Source organism: Meriones unguiculatus, chromosome 17, assembly GCF_030254825.1.
Source record: "Meriones unguiculatus strain TT.TT164.6M chromosome 17, Bangor_MerUng_6.1, whole genome shotgun sequence".
NCBI classification, from domain to species: Eukaryota; Metazoa; Chordata; class Mammalia; order Rodentia; family Muridae; genus Meriones; species Meriones unguiculatus.
In genome coordinates this window covers 33,250,924-33,271,706 of record NC_083364.1, presented here as the reverse complement: position 1 = coordinate 33,271,706, position 20,783 = coordinate 33,250,924, and the positions used below count along the sequence as shown (strand labels likewise).

The 20,783-nt window shown below is 42.8% G+C and overlaps 1 protein-coding gene across 3 annotated transcripts in view; it reads left to right on the top strand.

Annotated features, from left to right (window-relative positions):
• Atp13a4 (ATPase 13A4) overlaps positions 1-7,371 on the top strand; it is a 136,209-nt gene extending 128,838 nt beyond the window's left edge. For 2 of the 3 annotated variants that reach the window (XM_060370168.1, XM_060370169.1), the window contains one exon: positions 4,978-7,371. In XM_060370168.1, the coding sequence (XP_060226151.1) occupies positions 4,978-5,178 (201 nt within the window). In that variant the 3' untranslated portion in view covers positions 5,179-7,371. The remainder of the gene's footprint in view (positions 1-4,977) is intronic. The other variant, XR_009586933.1, reaches the window with a different exon arrangement.
• Positions 7,372-20,783: the final 13,412 nt, after the last annotated feature.

The window sequence follows — 20,783 nt, the reverse complement described above, 5'->3', positions numbered from 1 at the left end:
TGTGTCTGACTCAGTGTTGTAGAGTATGTGTCCACCATGTGGCCAGGTGAGTCTGCTGTGATGGGTTCAGGCAACACATCTGAAAGAACTATGCTAAGCCATATAGTCTCTAAGGCAATCAGATTGAGGTGGGTGTCCAAGATTGAGTTTGACTGAGTTTCAGGAAGGCGGTTTTCACCTTTTAAAGCAGCGGTTCTCAACCTTTTTAATGCTATGTTCCTTTAATACAGTTCCTCATGTTGTGATGACCCTCACAACTATAAAAGTATCTTGTTGCTCCTTCATAACTGTAAATTTGATACTGGTATGAACTGAAATGTAAAGATCTGATTCGTGATCCTGGGGTTGTGACACACAGGTTGAGATTGCTGATTTAAAGGATAATCTTATGTACATCTTGGTGACTGCACTTTTCACTTGGAACATATTTCTTCATACCTGTATGATGACACTCTGTTCCATCCTCTATGGCACCGTGTCAGGACAGCCTCTTCATGAATCTTTCCTGACCCTTGCTCTGTTAGGCAATTAGCAAAACTCACAGTTTAGACAACATAGATATTTACTGATTTGGGAACCAGACTTGGGTGGACACTTCAGGACTCCTACGTGTCAGAGCTCTGCACTTTCCAGTGCCACCAGACTTAGCTGGCCCCTTTCATCGTTCCTGCTCATGTCTCCAGACCTGTTGTGTGTGCGATACATCCATTTATGGGCAGAAAGAAAACAGGGAAGGCACTCAAGGAATTTTATTTCCTCAGATATTACCAGGAAACAGAAGGTTTCCTATGGCCTGTCAGCAGACTTCTTCATGTGTCTTATTGATTAGGACTGTCTCATTGTTATTCAGAGGGAAAAGACATTCTGGGTAAGAGAATGTATGCTCAGACTGGTTCACTTAGACCTTTTGCTTGTCTGTTTTGTTTTTGTTTTTGTTTTTTAGGCAGGTGGACAAGGAAGAGCAATGGTTGTCAAGTGTCAAAGTCTGTCAAAATGTTGTAGCAGGAAGCCTTTCCTAACTTGGTATATTTGCAGCAAAGGACACAGGCTCAGATATTTTTTCTGGTGTGATCCTGGCTTCAGCTCTTCCTTACTGCCTGATTTTTAGCAAATTATTCTGTTTTGTTGGTTTGCTCCCTCTGCTATAAATGTTACCAGTAATTGTACCTTACAATATATAGTAATCATATATAACAATCATATATATAATAATCATATATATGTATATATACATATAAATAGAGACAGAAATATGATTAGTGAGAAGCACATAGTAGGTGTTTAATAAACATAAACCTATCCAGGCATAGTGGTGCTGCCTGTCTGTAATCCTAGAACTTGAGAGGTTGAGGTAGGAAGATCAAGAGTTTGAGGCAGCCTCTGCTGTACGAAGAGATTCAATCTCAGAAGTTCAAATCTAAACAAACCAAGCCAAAATAAACAAGGCCCTTCAAACACATATAGAAACACACACACATACACATACACACACACAAACTGTATAAGCAATAAGCCTTCATCAGCTCTTGTGGCACTTACCACTTTTTACTTTATTTCTGTCAAGTTTTCAATCATGCCTTTATACATTTGTTCTTTCCACAACAGTTCATTGACCCTGTGGTATATCCTAAGGTACTTTGCCAGGAGAAAGATTACAGAAGGGTGGGACTCACAATCTCACATAGCAAGCAGACACATGCTATGGTTATTTGTGTGTTAATAGTTTCTTTTGCTTGCCATTAAGCTCTGCTGGCAAGAACTTGTGTTAGTAACTATTGCATTTAAAATCCTGCTTAATTCTAGTAGGGGCTGAGTAAGAGTCATCTAAACTAAATGTTAGAAATGACCTTGTTCATGCCCAGCAGTTAGCGTGGGTAGCTGATAAAAAGCTAGGCATCTTCTTTGGTTCTCATGTTGAGTGAGAAATGAAGATAACGACAAGCATGTTTATTGTGAGTTGGCAGTAACTTTTAAATTCAGAAATAGCATCAGAGAGTGGGAGCTTCCACCTTAGACACCCTCGCTACGACATCCAGTTGTTTAGTAACCCCTTTCTCCATGCTCAGCAAGTGCTTACAGATAGAGTAGTGAGCCTTTGGTAAAGGTCTATTAAAATTGAGAATGATGGATTCTATGTTTACATGCCTCATGTGGTGAGAGAGCCTGAGATAAGGTGTGGACTGTCATGGACTCAGCAAGTTGTCTTTCTCTAGGAGGTTCTGAATATGTGCCAGAAAGTGTGAAGTGATGCTGGATGAACTGAGATAAACCCATCTTGCTGGCCAGCCTGTGCTATCCATAGTTCAAACACTTTTCCCTTGACGGGTTGGCATGATGGCTGGCTGTCATTGCAGAATTTTACATATTGTCTGGTTTCTTGAGGCCTGACTCTAATCCTACCTCTAATCCTAAATTACCTCCAATCTTAGAGTAGCCCAGAAATCAAAGAGATTTGAGTGAGCCCTTGCTTTGTGAGCCCCACTCCCTGCCTGCTCAAAAGCATGGGAGTTGATAGGAATGGCTGTAATACTGCCCATCTTTTTATTGCTGTGCCTGCAAGTGTGTACACACAAGGGTTTAAGAACGGAATAGTCCACAGAAAAAGCTTACATAAAATTTCTTTAAAGAACTAGATTCTCCCCAGCAGGGTATCAAAGTAGATGTTGAAACTCATAGCCAAACTCTGGGCAAAGAGCAGGGAATCTAATGAAAGAAGGGGAAGATAGAAAGACCTGGAAGGGACAGGAGCTCCACAAGGAGAGCAACAGAACAAAAAATCTGGGCACAGGGGTCTTTTCTGAGACTGACACTCCAACCAAGGACTATGCATGAAGATAACCTAAGACCCCTGCACAGATGTAGCCCATGGCAGCTCAGTGTCCAAGTGGGTTCCTTAGTAAGGGAAACAGGGACTGTCTCTGACATGAACTCAGTAGCTGGCTCTTTTATCGCCTCCCCCTGATGGGGGTGGCAGCCTTACCAGGCCACAGAGGAAGACAATGCAGCCAGTACTGATGAGACTTGATAGGCTAGGGTCAGATGGCATGGAAGGGAGACCTCCCCTATCAGTGGACTTGGGGAGGGGTGTGGGAGGAGATGAGGGAAGGAGGGTGGAATTAGGATGGGAGGGGGCTACATCTGGGATAAGAAGTGAATAAACTATAATTAATAAAAAATAAGTAAAGTTACAAAAAAAGAAAGAACTGGATTCTCATCAGAGCTCTGCTTTTGCTTCTAGTTGTGCATTTAATTTACAAAGCAGAATCACAAGGCAGATCACCTAGCAATTCTTCAGTTGTCCCTTGGAGAATGATAAGCAAGGAGGTATAAGTAGTTACACTAGAAGGAGGAAAACTCCACACAATATGAAGATCCACATTTCATCTTCCACTTAACTTGTTTGAAGAAATGCTAAGGATACCTACAGCTGTTAAATTTAAAAACTTGGAGTTGTTCCTGCCTTCTCCCAGCTGTAAAAAAGAGCTACAATTATCCTGTTACAGACTAGGTCTGGCTGGTAAGCACTGAGGTTGGCCAGAAGCTGAAATTGGCTCTCTGTGTCTCAATTTTGCCAAGAACCCTACCAGTGTTCAGAGGAAAAGACCCTGGCAAAGTGTCTTTATCTTTACTATGGACAATGAGACTCAAGTAACAAACGTGGGTAGGCTTAAGAAAAAAACTGCATTTAGCATAGTTCCTCATTGGCTCAGTTTTCAAAAATAACATGGATGGACATCAAAGCCAGTTATTCTTGTCAGTTTGTTTTCTTTAATGTCTCTCATGAGAATATCTCAGACACTTTACTTTTGGACAGAATATGGTGAAATGGAATACACCACACATACAAGTTAACCTTTTCTGTGATTTGTTTTATGACTTGTTTCACTTAAGCTTGAAGCAAACTCATAGAATTAAATGGCAGACCAAAATGTTTTTAATTAATTTTTTGTATGTGTTTGGATGTTTTGCCTGGATGTGTATCTGTGTAGCATGTGCATGTGGCACCCGAAGAGGACAGAAAAGCACTTGACATCCTCTGGAACTGGAGCTACAGATGGTTGTCATCTGCCATGTGGTACTGGGACTTGAACTCTCGTCCTCAACAAGAGCAGCCAGCCACCAGTGTACTCAAGTGCTAAGCTGTCTCTCCAGCCCCAAATGTTTTTCAAGAGGCATCAGTTTCACACTGTAAACAGGCACTTTAGTGAACGTGAAACCTGTGTAAGCAGGGCCTCAACACACAACCATTAGTTTAAAAAGTAGTTCAGAAGGGTGGGTAAAGGGTGAGAGCCCTACCTTGCCTTGCCATGCCCTGTCTTACCCTGCCCTTCCCTGCTATGTAAGGGCAGTTGTATAATCCTTACAGTATATAGAAGGAAGGGATTATTACTTCTAACCCAACAGGTTCAGGATAATAGACTTTCTTTTTGATTGGTTAGAATTAGACACAGCTCTTAGGCTAATGACCTGGCCATAGCCTTATAGTTATGAAATGAATCCATATCTTTCCAACCCCAAGACTGAGGCCCCTATCTAAATTTCATTGACCTGAGTTCATGTCTAGCAGTGTCTTGCTGAAGTGTATCAAAGATACAGTATGCATCTTTCTACACATTCAGTTCTATGAGATGCTAAAAATTGTATAAAATGTCATTTTAGAAGGCATGAAGTTGGATGTGGTACGGTGTGAAATATAGAATTTGAACAACTTTAAATTTAATTCAGATGTGCGATTCTCTAGGACAGTCTTTGAGGTAGGCTGCTTCCAGCTTAACTCCCAGGCTTTTGAAAGTACCTTCTTCCAGCTGAGTTTCTTAAGTAGGAAAGTTTGAGAATCTAGCCACAAAACCGCTTAATATTTGCTTAGGTCCCAGAATTTTATTAAGCTGAATCTAAGCAAAACTGAAACACTGTCTGATTATGATCTATGGAATTAGGTAACTCAAAACACAAAATTGTTTATCTTTTATCTTACAGGAGGCCATTATTGAAAACCGAGCTTTGTGGATAGCAGTTAAGAGATGTTTTGGCTATCAATCAAAAAGCCAGTACCGGATATGGCAGAGGAACTTGGCAAACGATTCAAGCTGGCCCCCACTCAACCAAACCTCCTACTCTGACATGCAGGGGGTATCCTACAGCAACCCCGTGTTTGAGAGCAATGAGGAGCAACTCTGAAAGAAAGCGATATCTAAACTGTTATCAAAATGAAGATTTAGAAGGACCTGTTTCAGGGATGTTAGAGCAAGTTGGTTCTTACAACTATCAGCTGGAGTTCGGGGAATAGGCTGCCAACTCATGGTGACAAGTTAAAGTCTATTTGCTCAGATGGAGCCTATGGGGAACAGTGTCCCCAGAAGATGGCTTTCCTCCTGGCTTCTGACACATCGGTGACACCTGTTCTAACCAAGAATGGAGCAAGTGTGGCAATGGGCCCAAAGACTGGCAGATATCCGAAGGGAAATCTATCATCTTAGAATAATTCTTTCTCAGAAAAATAAAAATAAATTGAGGGAAGGTGACACATGTGTATTCCTAGAGTTGTAATACATTAAGTATCTGTTTTGAATTGTTACTTGATGGAGAACTAACACAAGAGAAGTGTCTTGTAATCTCCCCTACCAGGTTTCAAATTTACCACCTTCCTTCTCCTACTGCCCTTTCTCTGTCTATTTGTTACAATGACACACACCCCTTCATCTAAGTGCCTTAACACACTAGAGCTCTTTTCTTGCTTCAGAACTCTGAAACAGCTGTCTCCAGGGTGGTGATCACTTCAGGGTGACGACTCTACCATCGAAACTCAGAGACTCTGTGTTCACCAGAGGAGGGCAAGGAAACACTGGAGACAACATGGGGGTGGTGTCACTGTTTCAAGCTCAATACAGCACCTCTGTCCACTCCTACTCTCATCCCATCACCAGAGATTTGGCCCAGGAGCTGAGGAGTGTTGTCTCCTGTATCTAAAGTAAGACCTGTGGCTAAATAGGTCTCCTGATTAGAAGGGCCTCACACTTGTTTAATACTATGTTGTTTCTATTTAGTAAATTTTTGGGCTATAGTTCCCCTACTTTCAGGCCCCATAATGATATATTTGTCTCTCTTTTAATCTAGAGGCAAGGTAGAGGACAACCAAAGAGCATAAGTATCGATTGCTCCCCTGATTATATGAATAACTTATGTTTTAGGGGTCCCTCATCTTACTTGTACCCTGCTCTGCTGTTTTGGGGATGTTCCTTGTGTGTTCTTCATTGTCTTTTGTCCTTGAGCTAAGTCCTTACACACCTGTGCCTTTCTTGCTTAAGAACCTGCTTCTAGAAAAAAAAATTCTCTTATTTTAGCCCCTTGGACAGCTGGATTATATTGGATTGTCCCAGCATAGGAAACATCCAGGTTTCTCTCAGGTCTATGGGCAGCACTGAGCTTTAGGCCAGTGTCTACCCATAGATTTTTTTTTTAATTTAAGAATTATTTTAAACCATATATTTTGATCTTTTTCCCCTTCCCAAACTCCTCCCAGATCTTCCTTACTTTTGGACCCATCCAACTTTTGTTCTCTTTCTTTCTCTTTCAAACAAGCAAACCAAAAAAATTAAAAGGAACAAACAAACAAGATGCCCAAACAAAACAAAAAGCCTACAGACAAACACAAAATCATATTTTGGCTAGGAAGAACACATCTTTACTTTCAGCATTAGGGAGACGGAAGCATGCAGATTTTGGTGAGTTCAGGGTCAGCTTAGTACTTACAGCACACATAGAATTTTAAAGTAAAACAAAATTTCTACTATGAATGTCGTGGAACAGCCACTAGAGAAGTCTGCTTGGACACGGGTTTGAGCCAACAGAAGGTCTTTGTTAACTGGCTACCTTCTCCACTGGTACGGCAGCTCTTGACGGTATTTCTAAAATTGACAGCTTTTCTCATGTTCCACAAAGAAAAGGCTTTGGACGAATGCCCTTGGAGGAGGTCTACAGTGAAATCATGAAGAACAACACTGTCAAGGGCTTTTCCTGCAACTAACTGGTTAAGTTTATACAGTTCTAAGATTCCACAGGAAGGGCTTAGCATCCCCACCATACAAGTGATGAGAGGAAGACACAGGCCTCATACAGCTCTCCTAAATAAGCCACACACTGCTGCTAAGCTGCTCTCAATTGATAAGCAGAACCCAGTAGGGCAGGGTGTTCTGTGTGACATCATTGACAGGTGGACAGTGGGTTTCTTATTTGCAGATTGAAACAAGCCTCCAAGTAATAACACACTTGTGTTCAAATGCATGGCAGGCATACTGCCAGGCCCAAACTAACTATCTCTATCTATCTATCTATCTATCTATCTATCTATCTATCTATCTATCTATCTCTCTATCTATCTATCTATCTAATAAAAGCAAACAATAAGCATCTGTTTGTCTTTCTGAACTTTGAGTTGTTCTTGCCTTGGTCCCCAGAGGTTCCATTCACACAAATTTACAAATGGCCAGCTTGGAGTTGGGTAAGAAGCTGCTTCTCGGTTAGCTATCAGCTATTAAAGGCCATTGTCAAAGGGACTCAATTTGAAGACTATATTTAGGGTATCTTAGAAGCACTGAATAAAAAAGGAAGATAAGGTCAGTGTGGGGAGAGGAGAGTTGTGGATGTGGAGAGCTGCACTGAAGTGCTTAAAGAGTTATCACCCAAGGGAAGAATGTGGCAGTGCTGAGCAGGCAGATGAAGCAGAGGGGATGAAGAATACATTGGAGACAGCTCCGGGATAATGACTACCGCCCTCAGGGTCCACACACAGCCTGCACTTCATGACTTCAGAGTGAGGAGTGAAGGAAGTCTAGTTATCAGCTGGCTGCAAGATCTCTTGCAGGCCTGGCATCCTGTATGTCTCTTCCTGATGTTGTGATGTACACTGAGCAGGTGGACTAGGATGTGTTCTGTGCGTGGGTGTGTGTGTGGCGGGGAGTGGAAGGATGTAAATAAACATGGGCAAGTGCCCTGGATAAGAATGTGGCACTTCCTACCACTGATACACTTTCCTGACCAAGACATGAAGGAAACAGGGATTTGGTCACATGATACAAATCATTCGAGGGACCTCCTGTACCTGCAGGGAACCGAGTAGACTGGGTTCTCCTGCCTCCATACACAGAGGTCTAAGAGGAATGTGTGTTCCACGTTGCCCTCGTGTGCTGGCAGAAGCACGCATATGCAGGCTCGCTCATGTGGTGATGGGAAAGTGATAACTAACTCAGAGCGTTGCATTTAGTGTGTGCCATAATAAGTAAATCTGTAAGGAAGAGGCAAGTAAAGCCTATAACGATGTTTTGCTAAAGACTCTTTCTCTTTTCCTCTCAACTTTCATTCTTCCTAACAAATAGGTGTGGTCCATTCCAATAGTGTCAAATCATAACATAACATCCATCACAAAATCCTGAGCAGTCCTAAAGTCACAGAGGTGATTGCTTCTTGCTTTATACAGAGGATGCGAGATTATCTTGTTATTCTCTTGTTTAAACCTCATAACCATCTTTGGAGAAAAACCAGGTAAAGTCTACTGTCTTCCTCCTTTCAGGGAGGTGTCAGGCACTCAGAGTCTCAAGGATATGGCCAAGGACACACAGCCAGGGGTAGAAGAATGGACTCAGACACAGCTCTTCTATCAGTAGGCTCCCCTGCTGTGTGCCTCTTTAATGTTTTCTTCTAGATGAAGAGTTTGTAGTACTGAAAAGCAAGCGCCATGGCAGCTATCCAATGCAGTTGCCGCCACGAGTAGTTTCCTTCAGGAAGAGGTTTTAGTTTCTCACAGAAGTTCTCCTGAACTTCACCATCAGTCACAGAAAAGGTCAGCTCCCGCAGCTGAGAGTAAAGTCATAACTGCTGCACTGTGAGCACGCTTCATGTGGTCAGATAAAGCTGTGGTTTCTGACTTTAGCTTCTGCCAGCAGAAACTGACATTTCTGCCAGAGTTTGTTCAGCCTCTTCTTTGCAGAGCTTTTCAGGGTCGTATAGATTCTCTTCCGGCTTTGAACTATGCTCACTTTGTGTGCAGAAAAAAAAAATGTCTCAAAGTTGCTGCCGTGCAACATTCTGTCTGCCCCTTGGTTTCCATCACGCTGTCCAAATGACCTTCTAAATGTGATCAATAGAAAGATTTTCTTTAAAATTAAACAGGCTTGCAAATAGCAAACGGAGAGAACAAACTTTGCTAGAGTTGCAGTCAGAGCCTTTGGAGTGAGCCTCCTGGCCTCCCTCAGCACAGCCTGCCTGGCATTCGCAGTGGGGGTCTAAAAGATCATTGTCTCTCATAGTAGCAGGAGTTTAAATACATGGCCCCTAGTTGATGCTCTTGGGGGAGGCTTATGATATGTGGCCTTACTGGGCTTTGAGAATTTAAAGACCTGTGCCATTTCTAGTTTGCTCTCTCTGCTTCCTGCTTGGGATGCAAGCTGTGAGCTCTCAGCATCCAATTCCTGCTGCCCTGCCTGCCACTAGATGCCACACTTCCCTGCCATGGTGGACCCATCCCTCTGGAGGCTTAAGCCTTAACCTTCCTTTGACATGTTGCCTTAGGCGTGGTGTTTTTTTGTTTGTTTGTTTGTTTGTTTGTTTACCACAGCAACAGAACAAATACATTGTCCCAGGAAGAGTGTGTTTGTTCTCCTCTGTCTTGAATGCTCTTGTCCAACCTTCCAGGCCCAGAGCTGTCCCTACTGCATGTTTCAGCACATACCACATCTTACAAGAACCCTTTCTTGGCCATTTTATCTGATGGTGCCTTGGTCCACAAATTAGGTTTGTTTTCTGCACCATACATGTATAGCCCTTAGGTGACTGAGATGCAAAGACAGCTTATTTCAGGAGCACTTCACTAGAAAATCAACAAGCTAGGTCTAAAATCCAGGTCTTACAGCTTGTACATCAAGATTCTTTACAGTGTTCATTACTAGCCATATGCTGCTGATCAAATAGCTGATCCACTGGCAAAGAGAATGCAACTCATTGCTGGCCCTTGTCCATGCTTGAATATAATGTCCTCCAGAAGCCATCTAGACTCTCAGCTCTGTTTCTGTGTCTCTTCTTCCTTTCCTCCTTCCCTTTCTCCTTCCCTCACTCTCTCTTTCTCTCCTTCCCTTTCCTCCCTTTCCTTGTAGTGTTGGCTCCATGGAATGTCTGATGGCTGTGCTGTGATAAAGGCTATACAAATATTGACTAAAACAGTGTTGGACTTGAGGTTGTTAGTAAGAGAGACTTTCCCCTGCAGTGTGCACTAAGCAGCTGAGAGAGCACCACTCATACTGTATTATAAACCTGAATAGACATCAGGGAGTTTTTGGCTGCACACGGAAACAGGAGAGCTATGAAGAGTACCACCTATGCCTCCTCCATGGAGGCTTTATTGAGGCACTGCCTTGTGTGCAGGACTTCTCTCTCTACCAGGGTTTTAGCCAAGTCCTGAACTACAAGCACATGTTTTAAAGAATTAATTTAAAGAATTAATTCACTTCATACATCCTGATCATAGCCCTCCCTTCTCTCCTTCTGGTCCCACCCTTCCTCCCTCTTCCTTCTACCCCCATACTCCTACCCAACCACATCAAGTCAAGTCATGACCGCCCACATTCTCTGCCCAGTGTCCTGGTTAGGCAGTCCTGTCAAGGGGAAGTGATCAAATAGGAGGCAACAGAGTCCATGCCAGAGATAGCTCCTCTTCCCCTTATTAGGGGACCAACATGAAGCCTGAGTTGCCCATCTGCTCTGTATGGGGACCTCGGTCCAATTCATGCATGGTTTCTGGTTGGTGCTTAGCCAACCTCTGACACTATTAATGATATTCTGCTATGCTTGCAGACTGGAGTCTAGCATGGCCACTCTCTGTGTGGCTACACCTATCAATGGCTCAAAACAGATGCTGAGACTCATAGCCAGACATTGGACAAAGCATTGGGATTCTTGTGGGAAAGTGGGGTGCAGGGAATGATAGAAGGACCTGGAGGGGATAGGAGCTCCACCAACAGAGCCAACTAACCGTGGCTTAGAGGGGCTTGCAGAGACTGAAATACAAGAACACCTTAATGACTTCCTGACTGAGAGCACTCTTCTTTCTTATTCCTATTTTTGCCAATTTTGCTGTTTAAATCTGATGATGCTGTGTCCATGGTGAGAAATGCTTAGTGACTGACATTATCCACCATGTGAAGTGCACATTCCTTCCTAAGGAATTCAAGGTCCTTTGCCCTACCCCCACTACAGTCTCATTTCAGGTTTTCCCCCTTCTTGAACTTTCTCTTGCAGTAAACTCAACATTCTCTTTCCAGAACAGTCCTCACTTTCCCACCTTAACACCTTGGCTCATACTCTATCCAGGGCATCAACAGTTCTTACTCTCATTGCCACACATCCAAGTGCCACCTAGTTCTTCATATCTGATTACAGTGGTGCCTGGTCTGCTAAGCCTGGAGTGGGGTGTCCTTGTGTCACACTGGTCACATGCCACACAATAGCCTTCCCATCTTGTACAGCTCTACCTTTCGAGCTTGCATGTTCACTTTATGCTGTCTCAACTTCTGCTCCTCCCACCCAAGCTCAGCTTTGACTGGAGAGTACATTCTTTGAGGATAGGGACCAAGCCAGCATGGTGTCTTCTGTCTTCTCAGCCCCTAGCGAGGGGTCACGCTTGAGAAGCAGCTGTGGCATGATTGAGTAAAAAAGTATAATCTGGGATATTCTGCCAATTTATTTTTCCTCCTTTGTCTGTGAAAACCTGTTTTCTATCCAGTACACAGAAGCTGAAGCCAAACAATAGCACTGTAAATGAAATCAGCCATAAAGGCAAAGTACCAAGTTTATAATGTTGTGCCTAATATACTTGGCTTTCCATTTATGTAATGAGGTTTGGAAGTATGATATAGAACTGGAAGAGGTAAGTGACTACCACAGAGACTATCTCAATATGTACAAGACACATGGTTTTTAATAAGGATGCAAAGACTCTCATACAAAAATACTCAACCCAAAGAAATAGTTGGAGCAAAGAAGCTTATTTAAAAGCCACTAAAGAAAGGGCCAACATTGAAGGGCAGAAGGGCAGGTATTTTCATTTTATTCTCTGATTTCACCTTACTTTGAGGAAATTTCATAGATGTCAAAGGAAGATAGAGCCATAATTAAACACTCGCGTGTGTGCGCGCACGCATGCGCATGCACGTACACACACACACACACACACACACACACACACACACACGGCAGACATACAGGAAGAGAGAGAAAGGATGAACTTAAGATTTATTCTATGGGTTGTGGTCTGCAGATCAGAATGTAATAAAAGCAGAGTGGAGGGAACTTATTGTCTTCTGTCACCTGGTGCAGAAAGCTGAAAGAGGTCAAATTCAACACACACATCATAGAGTTTCAGGATCCCTGTCAATCAATGTCAGGGTCAGGCAAAAAATTAACAAATACTTGACAAGTGGATGGTGATCATGTCCAATTGATGACAATGACCCAATACCTTCAACAGAAGTTGGGGGAGGGGAACCATGCTGTACTCAGGAGCACTGCATCCCACATCCCATATCCCATGTAAGGGGATTCTGTGACTTTCTCAATAACCCAAAAGAAGATATGGAGAAGAAGTTTCTGTGGTCTTCTTTTGGACCATATTGGCAGATGTATGGAGTCCCAGGAGTGTGAAATACAAGGCTAAGAAGGAAACTTCCATAAAAGGTGAGTGCTAACGAAGCGAAGGTCCACAGAAGCACACACAGAGAGTGAGTTCTCTGAGGAAGAGGCAGTGAGCAGCAAGGCCACACTGAGCCTGGAGTTCTCAGGGGCTGACCGCACAGGAGAAGGTGGTTCTGCGGTTGGCTGAAACTTAAAACTGAGGCAGCTTTCTCTTGCTCTGGCCAAAGCCTAACCCCGAGGGTTGGTGAAAAGTAAATAACACAAAGAATTCAGGCACATGGCATGACTAATTGGAAACCAGTTTGATCTGAGGACAGCTTTGCAGGCTTGAGGTCTCCCTCAGTGGATCAACCGGGGCTGTCTACCAAGAGGCATGCTCGGAAACATCAGATCTTCATATTGCCCCAGAAACCTCATCTTCTTACCAGGATCAGGGAAATTCACAAGTGATTGGGTGACACTAGGTGGGTCAGGGCAGCAGGATTCTGGGGCACTGGCACTTGATATGTCATTGGAAATCATCTCAAAAATATCCCCTTTGAGTAACAACTTAAGGAACTTAAAGTATAAAAAAAAATAGACAGGCCTGACTTTAAATTTGGGTGTTTTTTTTTTTTTTCTGATTTGTAATTTTGATCAAATTGGTCACTAACTCTCTGTTGCAGTTTTCTTGGCTATTGACACTGGGACGATCACTCCATTTATAATTACAGAACAACAACAACAAAATAATCAAAGAAGACCAAATACAGCACAATTTATTTTCTTTCATCTCTCAGGATAAAAGGAGTCTTCCAAAGTTTTGCTCTGGTCCATCAAATAGCCATTTAACCTGCTGTGTGAATCAATAAAAGAGTAAATGAAAGAATGTTTAAGTGAAGAATGAATGAATTGACTAACGCATTACAAACGTGTATATAGCTGAATGCACACAATTTTCTGTTATTGAAATGGAAACCTCCAGGTTTTTCTAGCTGTTTAAAGTCACTATTTTAAAAACCTAGTCTGGTCATCCTCATTTAAAACAAAATATAGTGACCTGCCAGTTTTTATTTCCATAACCAACTTCTAGCACTTCAAAATAGTTATTATTTTCTAGAGTTCATTTTTCAGGCCCTCCCCTCCCATCATCTGAAGAACCATTTTCTAAACTGGCCCTTTCTGGGTCTTTCCAAGTGCACAGATGTCCTGGGAGATGCAGAGATGTGGGCAAAGCACACAGCCTTACTTGGCATATTTTTAGGCCATGTAAACATGGCCTCTTTGCTCCCACACCATGAGCCAGCTCCTTCACTCCAGGGAAGAGTTTACAGCAACCCGCAAGCTTGTTTTTGGAACATGGTTCTCAAACTTAACCCAACATAAAAATCCCCAAGGAGCTTGTTAGAAATAAATTCCTGGCCCAGCCTCAAACACAGTTGGGGTCTCTGTGCTGCATCCTGCAGAGCTGTGTGTTCATCAGGCTCACCAGGTGAATCTGAGGACTCAAATTCAGGGACTTAAGGCTAAAAGGATAACTAAATGGTTTCCTTTAAATGTGCACTAGCCCCCACAGAGACTTGCTTACAATTTTCTCTGCCAATTTCCTATGCTTTGAAAGAGCATTGGAGATGGATTTCCATAGGAAATGCTGTTTTTCATCATGCACTCTATACTTTAAGGCAGCCACAGGAGAGGAATCCTGTTGACAAGTTTCTCTATGATAGGTTAGTCTGTTTATCCCCACACCCTGCCACAGAACACAGAGTATGTGTCCTTGGCCAGAGGGTCTCCTAGTGAGTTCTGTGGGAAAGCGTTGCCAAAGCAGCAGAAACACGAAGGAGGGACCCAACACTTAACATTCATTCTTCCGAAAAATTTAGAAATAATGCAAATGTTCCCTTCAGAGAAAGAATGTTTCTTTCCAAACCGTCCTTAGGCATGACTACTTTAAGGAAGTATTCATCATTCTGAGCAGGTTAGGTTACTTGCAAACAAATGGTTAGTAAGAAATCAGTTTGTATTGGGATAGTAAAGTTGAGGTCTACGTTTCCAGGACAGATCTTGAGTCTTAGTGATGGCCAGTGAGCCTTTGCAGCCATGTACCTCATCCCAGCTATTTTGTTACTGGGGTTTTTGGCAATTGGAAAATGCCTTTGTTCTTTATGTAAGAGCAATACCAATTTCACCCTTCTGCTCCACAACATCCATTCATCTCTAACTACGGGTGTTTTGGGTAGTAGCAGCATGAACAGACAGATGAGTTTACCATTTACCAAAGTAAGGGGTTGAGAGCTAGGCATCTTTTGGGCCATATCAGACTCAGGTTGGTGACTTACATGACAAGGGCAGTTAACACTCGTCAGTCTTATTGGCACTTCCTGTTCTCTTTAGACAAGCCACAGCCATACAATTGGCAGTTGGAGTAGAATTGTTCTTGTGGCTAGTCATACTGAAAGCCATTCAGAATAAGTAAATAAAACAGACATTCTGTTCCTGTGCAGCTGAATACACAGAGGAGGAAAGAATGTGGCATGCTTACAGCAGGACTGACGGTGCTCAATACATTTCTAGCAGCGAAAAAAAGATATTGAATTCCCGTATGACTATCCTAACTGCTTCACCAAAAGGCATGGTTATGTTATATCCACCATAGTTGCGTGGGGAGATTTAAATTAGGGAGAGAAGAAACTGGATACTTTAGAAGTGGGAGAGACTAAGAGTCAAGAAAGAGAGTAGAACAGAATCTGCCTGTATGCTAGATAGTTTTCTTCCCCCAAAGAGAGAGCAGATTAATGATGTTGACGTAGATGTTGAGATGGACACATTAGACACACTTCTTTTCAGAAGTTGGAGTCCTAAGAAGCTTGTCGAGTTATCTGCAAGGAAGTGTCCAGAGGAGAAGCTGATAGCCTGCTGGGCGGTGAGAGAGGCCTAACACTGGATATATAAAGAACCCAGAAAACAGAACTGGCTCCACAAGAGGGCAAATCAATTAATACTTATTTGCTGACTAAAGAGTCAGTGGCTTTAAAATTCCAAACAGAAGTAATAAGATGAGAAGAACCACTTCAATGATGCACAGCAGATTAACAGTATCTGCCGAGTGCAGAGACTCATTTTATAATGAAAACCAAGCAGAGCACAGGATTTAATCCAAGTTCTGGTCCTTGACTCTCTGGAGAGCCATAAAGAGATAAGTCAGCTACTCAAGCCATGCGTTTGCCCCTGTGGAGGAAGCAGGATGAGCAGCCATACCCAGAATAGGTACAGAAATGAGAGCCCCAGAGAAAACCCTGGTGGAAGAGGGAGGGAGCCTTCCCCTCCTGGGTCAGGAGTCAACAGTGAGTGAGGAAGTGGAATACTGTTTCCACTTCACTTCTTCCACTGTAACTAGCAGACCCTGTGCTTCCTCATTTTCTACTAGGAGATACAAATATTTCAACGATCAGCCACTTTCAAACACAAAAACTTTGGAAAGAAATTCCAAACCAGACTTTACAAAAGGAAGATAACTCAAAGGAGACAGCTCAGCAATGTACAGTGCATACACCAGTGTTCTACACACACACACACACACACACACACACACACTACTGAAAATTCAAGCCTGGATCTAGCAACGAGAGAGGAGCTTGTCAAAGCTCCTTTGTAAAAGAGGTCAAAAGGGTGGCCTCAGTGGCATGTGATTTGGATTTGGGTAGCACTAGTGTAGCAACTCCAGAGGAATGGGAGTCAGAATGTGGAAGAGGCACTGAACTCAGGTTCCTATTCGAGCTCTATTCACAATAGCCAGGAGGTGAAATCGACCGCAGTGCTCAACAGGTGAGTTAATATAAAATGTATATTGTACAACGGAGTATTATCCAGCCACCTAAAGGATGAGTGAGATTCTGTCATTAGCTGGAACATGGCTAGATGGGAGATTGTTAGGTTAAGCAAAATGAGGCAAGCATGGAGAGGCAAAAAGACTCTCACATATGAAAGTTGATCTCAGAGAGCCAGCAAAGAAAAGTATCAAAGCACAAAAAGGGTGTGTGTGTGGTGGTGGGGGTGGGAGATGAGTGTAGATGTGCAGTTTGAGTAGAGGAATAACTTTTAACTTTCTCTAACACAACAGGACAATGGGGGTTGACAAAAGTTAAGTGCATGTTTCAAAATACATTGTAGAGAAGATCCTGTCCTTAGCAGATGTACGTGATAGATGCCTGAAGTGAAAGATAATGCCAGTTACCCTGTCTGATTTTTACACCTGTGTTGAAATGCCTCACTCTGTTCCATAAATATGTATGATGATGAATTAAGAGTGAAAATAGTTTGAGTTCAGGAGTGCAGTTCAAGAAACCTGAAGTCAAGGGCAAGGCTGTGCCTCACTCATCTCCACACCTTATTTTGAGACAAGGATAGAACTTCCCATGTTACAGTTTTCATGTGTAGGTGGAACCAAGGGCAGTGGAAGAGGTTGTTACCTGCTGCTGTCTGAGCTAGGGTTTCTATTGCTGTGAACAGACACTATGACCATAGCAACTCTCAGAAAGAAAAACAGTTTCAGAGGTTTAGTCCATTATCACCATGGTAGGACAGGGCTGCATGCAGGCACACATGGTGCTGGAGAAGAAGCTGAGAGTTCTACATCTTGATCCACAGGCAGCAGGAAAAGACTGAGCCACTAGGCCTGGCTGGAGCTTCTGAGACCTCAGAGTCTACCCCCAAACCCACTATTTCCAACAAGGCCTCACCTCCTAATAGTGCCACTCCCCAGAGGCCAGTCAAACATTCAAACACATGAGTCAATGGGGGCCATTCCTACTCAAACCACCACACTTGTTATGCTTCCTCCAATGGATGCGTTTGGTGAGCATGCAAGATTGAATTCCTTAATAGGACAACCCAGATGTCCATCCTCTGGCTCCAATTGAGTGGTCTACATTTTTCCTCAAAGCTCACCTTTAAAAATTATTAAAAGCACAAAAGGAAGGCCATATCATGAGTTGTATGATTAGTGCAAAATTCAGTTCAGGACTGAAATGCATTACTAAACTTTAATATCTTTGAAATTGTTTCCAAATCTCTCTCTCTCTCTCTCTCTCTCTCTCTCTCTCTCTCTCTCTCTCTCTCGTGTGTGTGTGTGTGTGTGTGTGTGTGTGTGTGTGTGTGTAGAAGTCAGAGAACCACAGTTGCGAATCTGCTCTCTTCTTCCACCATGTGGAATCCAGGGGCTGAACTCAGGTTGTCAGGCTTGGCAGTGAGGGCCTTTAAAACCTGAACCATCCTCTGACCTATTTTTATTTTATTTTTTAAATCAGACAATAGATTATGAAAAGAAAATGTTTCATTCATGGGATGATTTAGTAACTACCCAGGTTTTACCTTTGGTAGGAATCATATTTTTATTAAAATCAGTTGCTTCAATGTTATTGTTGATTACAATAAACTTTTTTCTCCTTTTGTAAAAACACCTTTAGCATAGTCAGAAAGAATAAATTACTTCTTTTTGCTTGGTGACGTTTAAGAACTTCTCTCAACTGCCATAATCATATATACAAAATCCAATAAAAGATAGCATTTAGTATGTCCATTTTATGTCTAGTCATTGCTGTTACTCATTTTGGTACTCCAGTTGAATTATTTGTTGCATCAACGAGGGCAGTGGAATTACCTTTTATTGGCATCAAAATAAGCTGTCTCCACCTCGCTACCTGGTTTTCTGGAGTCCCAGGGTCCGGGTCCCCTGTGAGCATGGCCCTTAGCACACTGCCTTTTCTCAGGTCCCAACTTGCACGTATTGATGCTTGACAGTCATTTGACGTACAACCTTCTGTGCATGCACAGCCAAGTGGGCAGTGCCCATTTAAGAGTCTTTAAACATGCCCTTAGGCCTCTGCAAGTCCATTTCTGACCATCTTATTTTAAAAATGCCACTCCATTGGCCTCTTGTCTCGCCCTCTCCTGACATCTTTCTCCTTCTCTACCCTCATCAGCATGCTGCGTTCACAACCCAGCTTTATCCTTCTAATGGACATATGATTGTCTCCCAAACTCTGGACCCAACCTATCTATTTGTTCAATCTGCTGTTCCTTTGCCACCGAAATGCCAGCTTCACAGAGACAGTGATTTTTATCTTCATTATATTTATATATACATGTATACAATAAAGATAAATATATACACGTAAATAATAAAGATAAATACATATTTATGTTTATTAACAAAATGACTCTATCCTATTGTATCTGTAGAGAATGTGTAGGTTTTTGTGGTCCAGTTAGGATTTTAGGATTGAAATATAAAGGAATGGTTGGCTGTGCCTATGAACAGAGCAACTGGGCATTGGAGCCTATGTATTGGCTATGTACCAACATTCACATGCCTTCTTTACCCACGTGAGTGTTACGAAGAGCTCATAGGTCATTCAATGAGATACCATAACCTCTCAATTCCCTGTCATTTGCTATGGGGACTCTTGAATTTCTGTTCCTCCTTGCTTTTGTAAGCCTTCAATCCTCCCTCACTTCTGCCTTTCACATTAGTCCTTCCACTGTGGTGTCATTTCACTCTTTTCTGTACTGCGAGTCTCTAGAGATTCAGGCTGACCAGATCTCCAAGACTTGCTGCCAGATGGTCACCAAGTCCACATCTTCCTGGCATTCACCTGGCTCATAGTTGAAGTCCTCTTGGCAGGGAAGTATGGTCTGAGATATGGCTCATCTTTTGGCCTAAGCACTGGTCTTAGGCCAAACCTTAACTTGCTGTCCTCCATGGACCCACCCTAAGGTGTACCTACCATAAGGGTGTAGCTCTAAGAATTTACATGTTGAGGATTGTGGTGTCAAATATGGAAAGCACCAACATGCTAAAAACTGCCACTGCCTGTTTTAATTCAACCATTATCCCTACGTAGGCAACTCAACAGTATGAGAAGCAGAATGTTCTAGTAAGGCTGTCATGTTAAGTACAAACAATAACAAAAGAGTTTTGAGATCTAGATCAGGCATTCACATCTAGACTGAGATGTCGGTGTTGAGAAACTTTGTCTTTGCCAAGAGCATAAGGTGTGGTTCTAACCTGCTGTACCTTCCCCACTCTCTTCATGGAGTAAGACTCATGAACCAGAGCTGACGACTCTCTCTTTCCTGCTGGTCATACAATCCCTGGGCTTGGAACACAACATCCTCACATGCAGTTTCTTTTTTCTTTCTTTCTTCTTTCTTTCCTTCTTTCTTTCTTTTAAATTAATTACAGTTCATTCACTTTGTATCCCAGCTGTAGCCCCCTCCCTCATCCCCTCCCAATCCCACCCTCTCCCCCTCTTCTTCTATGCTCCTCCCCCAGTCCAATGATAGGATAGGTCCTCCTCCCCTTCCATCTGACCTTAGTCTATCAGATCTCATCAGGACTGTCTACATTGTCTTCCTCTGTGAACTGGTAAGGCTGCTCCCCTCTCAGGGGGAGGTGATCCAAGAGCCAGCCCATGAGTTTAAGTCAGAGATGGTCCCTGTTCCTATTATTGGGGAACCCTCTTAGACATTGAGCTGCCATGGGCTACTTCTGTGCAGGGGTTCTAAGTTATCTCCCTGTATGGTCCTTGTTTGGAGTATCAGTCTCAGAAAAGATGCCTTGGCCCAGAAATTTTGGTTCTGTTGCTCTCCTTGTGGGGTTCCTGTTCCCTCCAGGGCTTTCTAGCTCCCCCTTCTTTCATAAGATTCCCTGCACTCTGCAAAAAGTTTGGCTATGAATCTCAGCATGTTTTTTGATACCTTGCTGGGTAGAGTCTTTCAGAGGCCCTGTCTGGTAGGCTCCTGTCCTGTTCCCTGTTTTCTCCCTCTTCTGATGTCCATCTCGTTTACCTTTCTGAATGAAGATTGAGCATCTTACCAGGGTCCTCCTTCTTGATTAGCTTCTTTAGGTGGACAGATTTTAGTATGATTATCCTATATGTCTAATATCCACTTATGAGTATATACCATGTGTGTCTTTCTGCTTCTGGGATACCTCACTCAGGGTGATCATTTCTAGATCCCACCTTTGCCTGCAAGTTTCATGATTTCTTTGTTTTTAATTGCCGAGTAGTATTCCATTGTGTAAATGTACCGCAATTTCTGTAGTCATTGTTCAACTGAGGGAC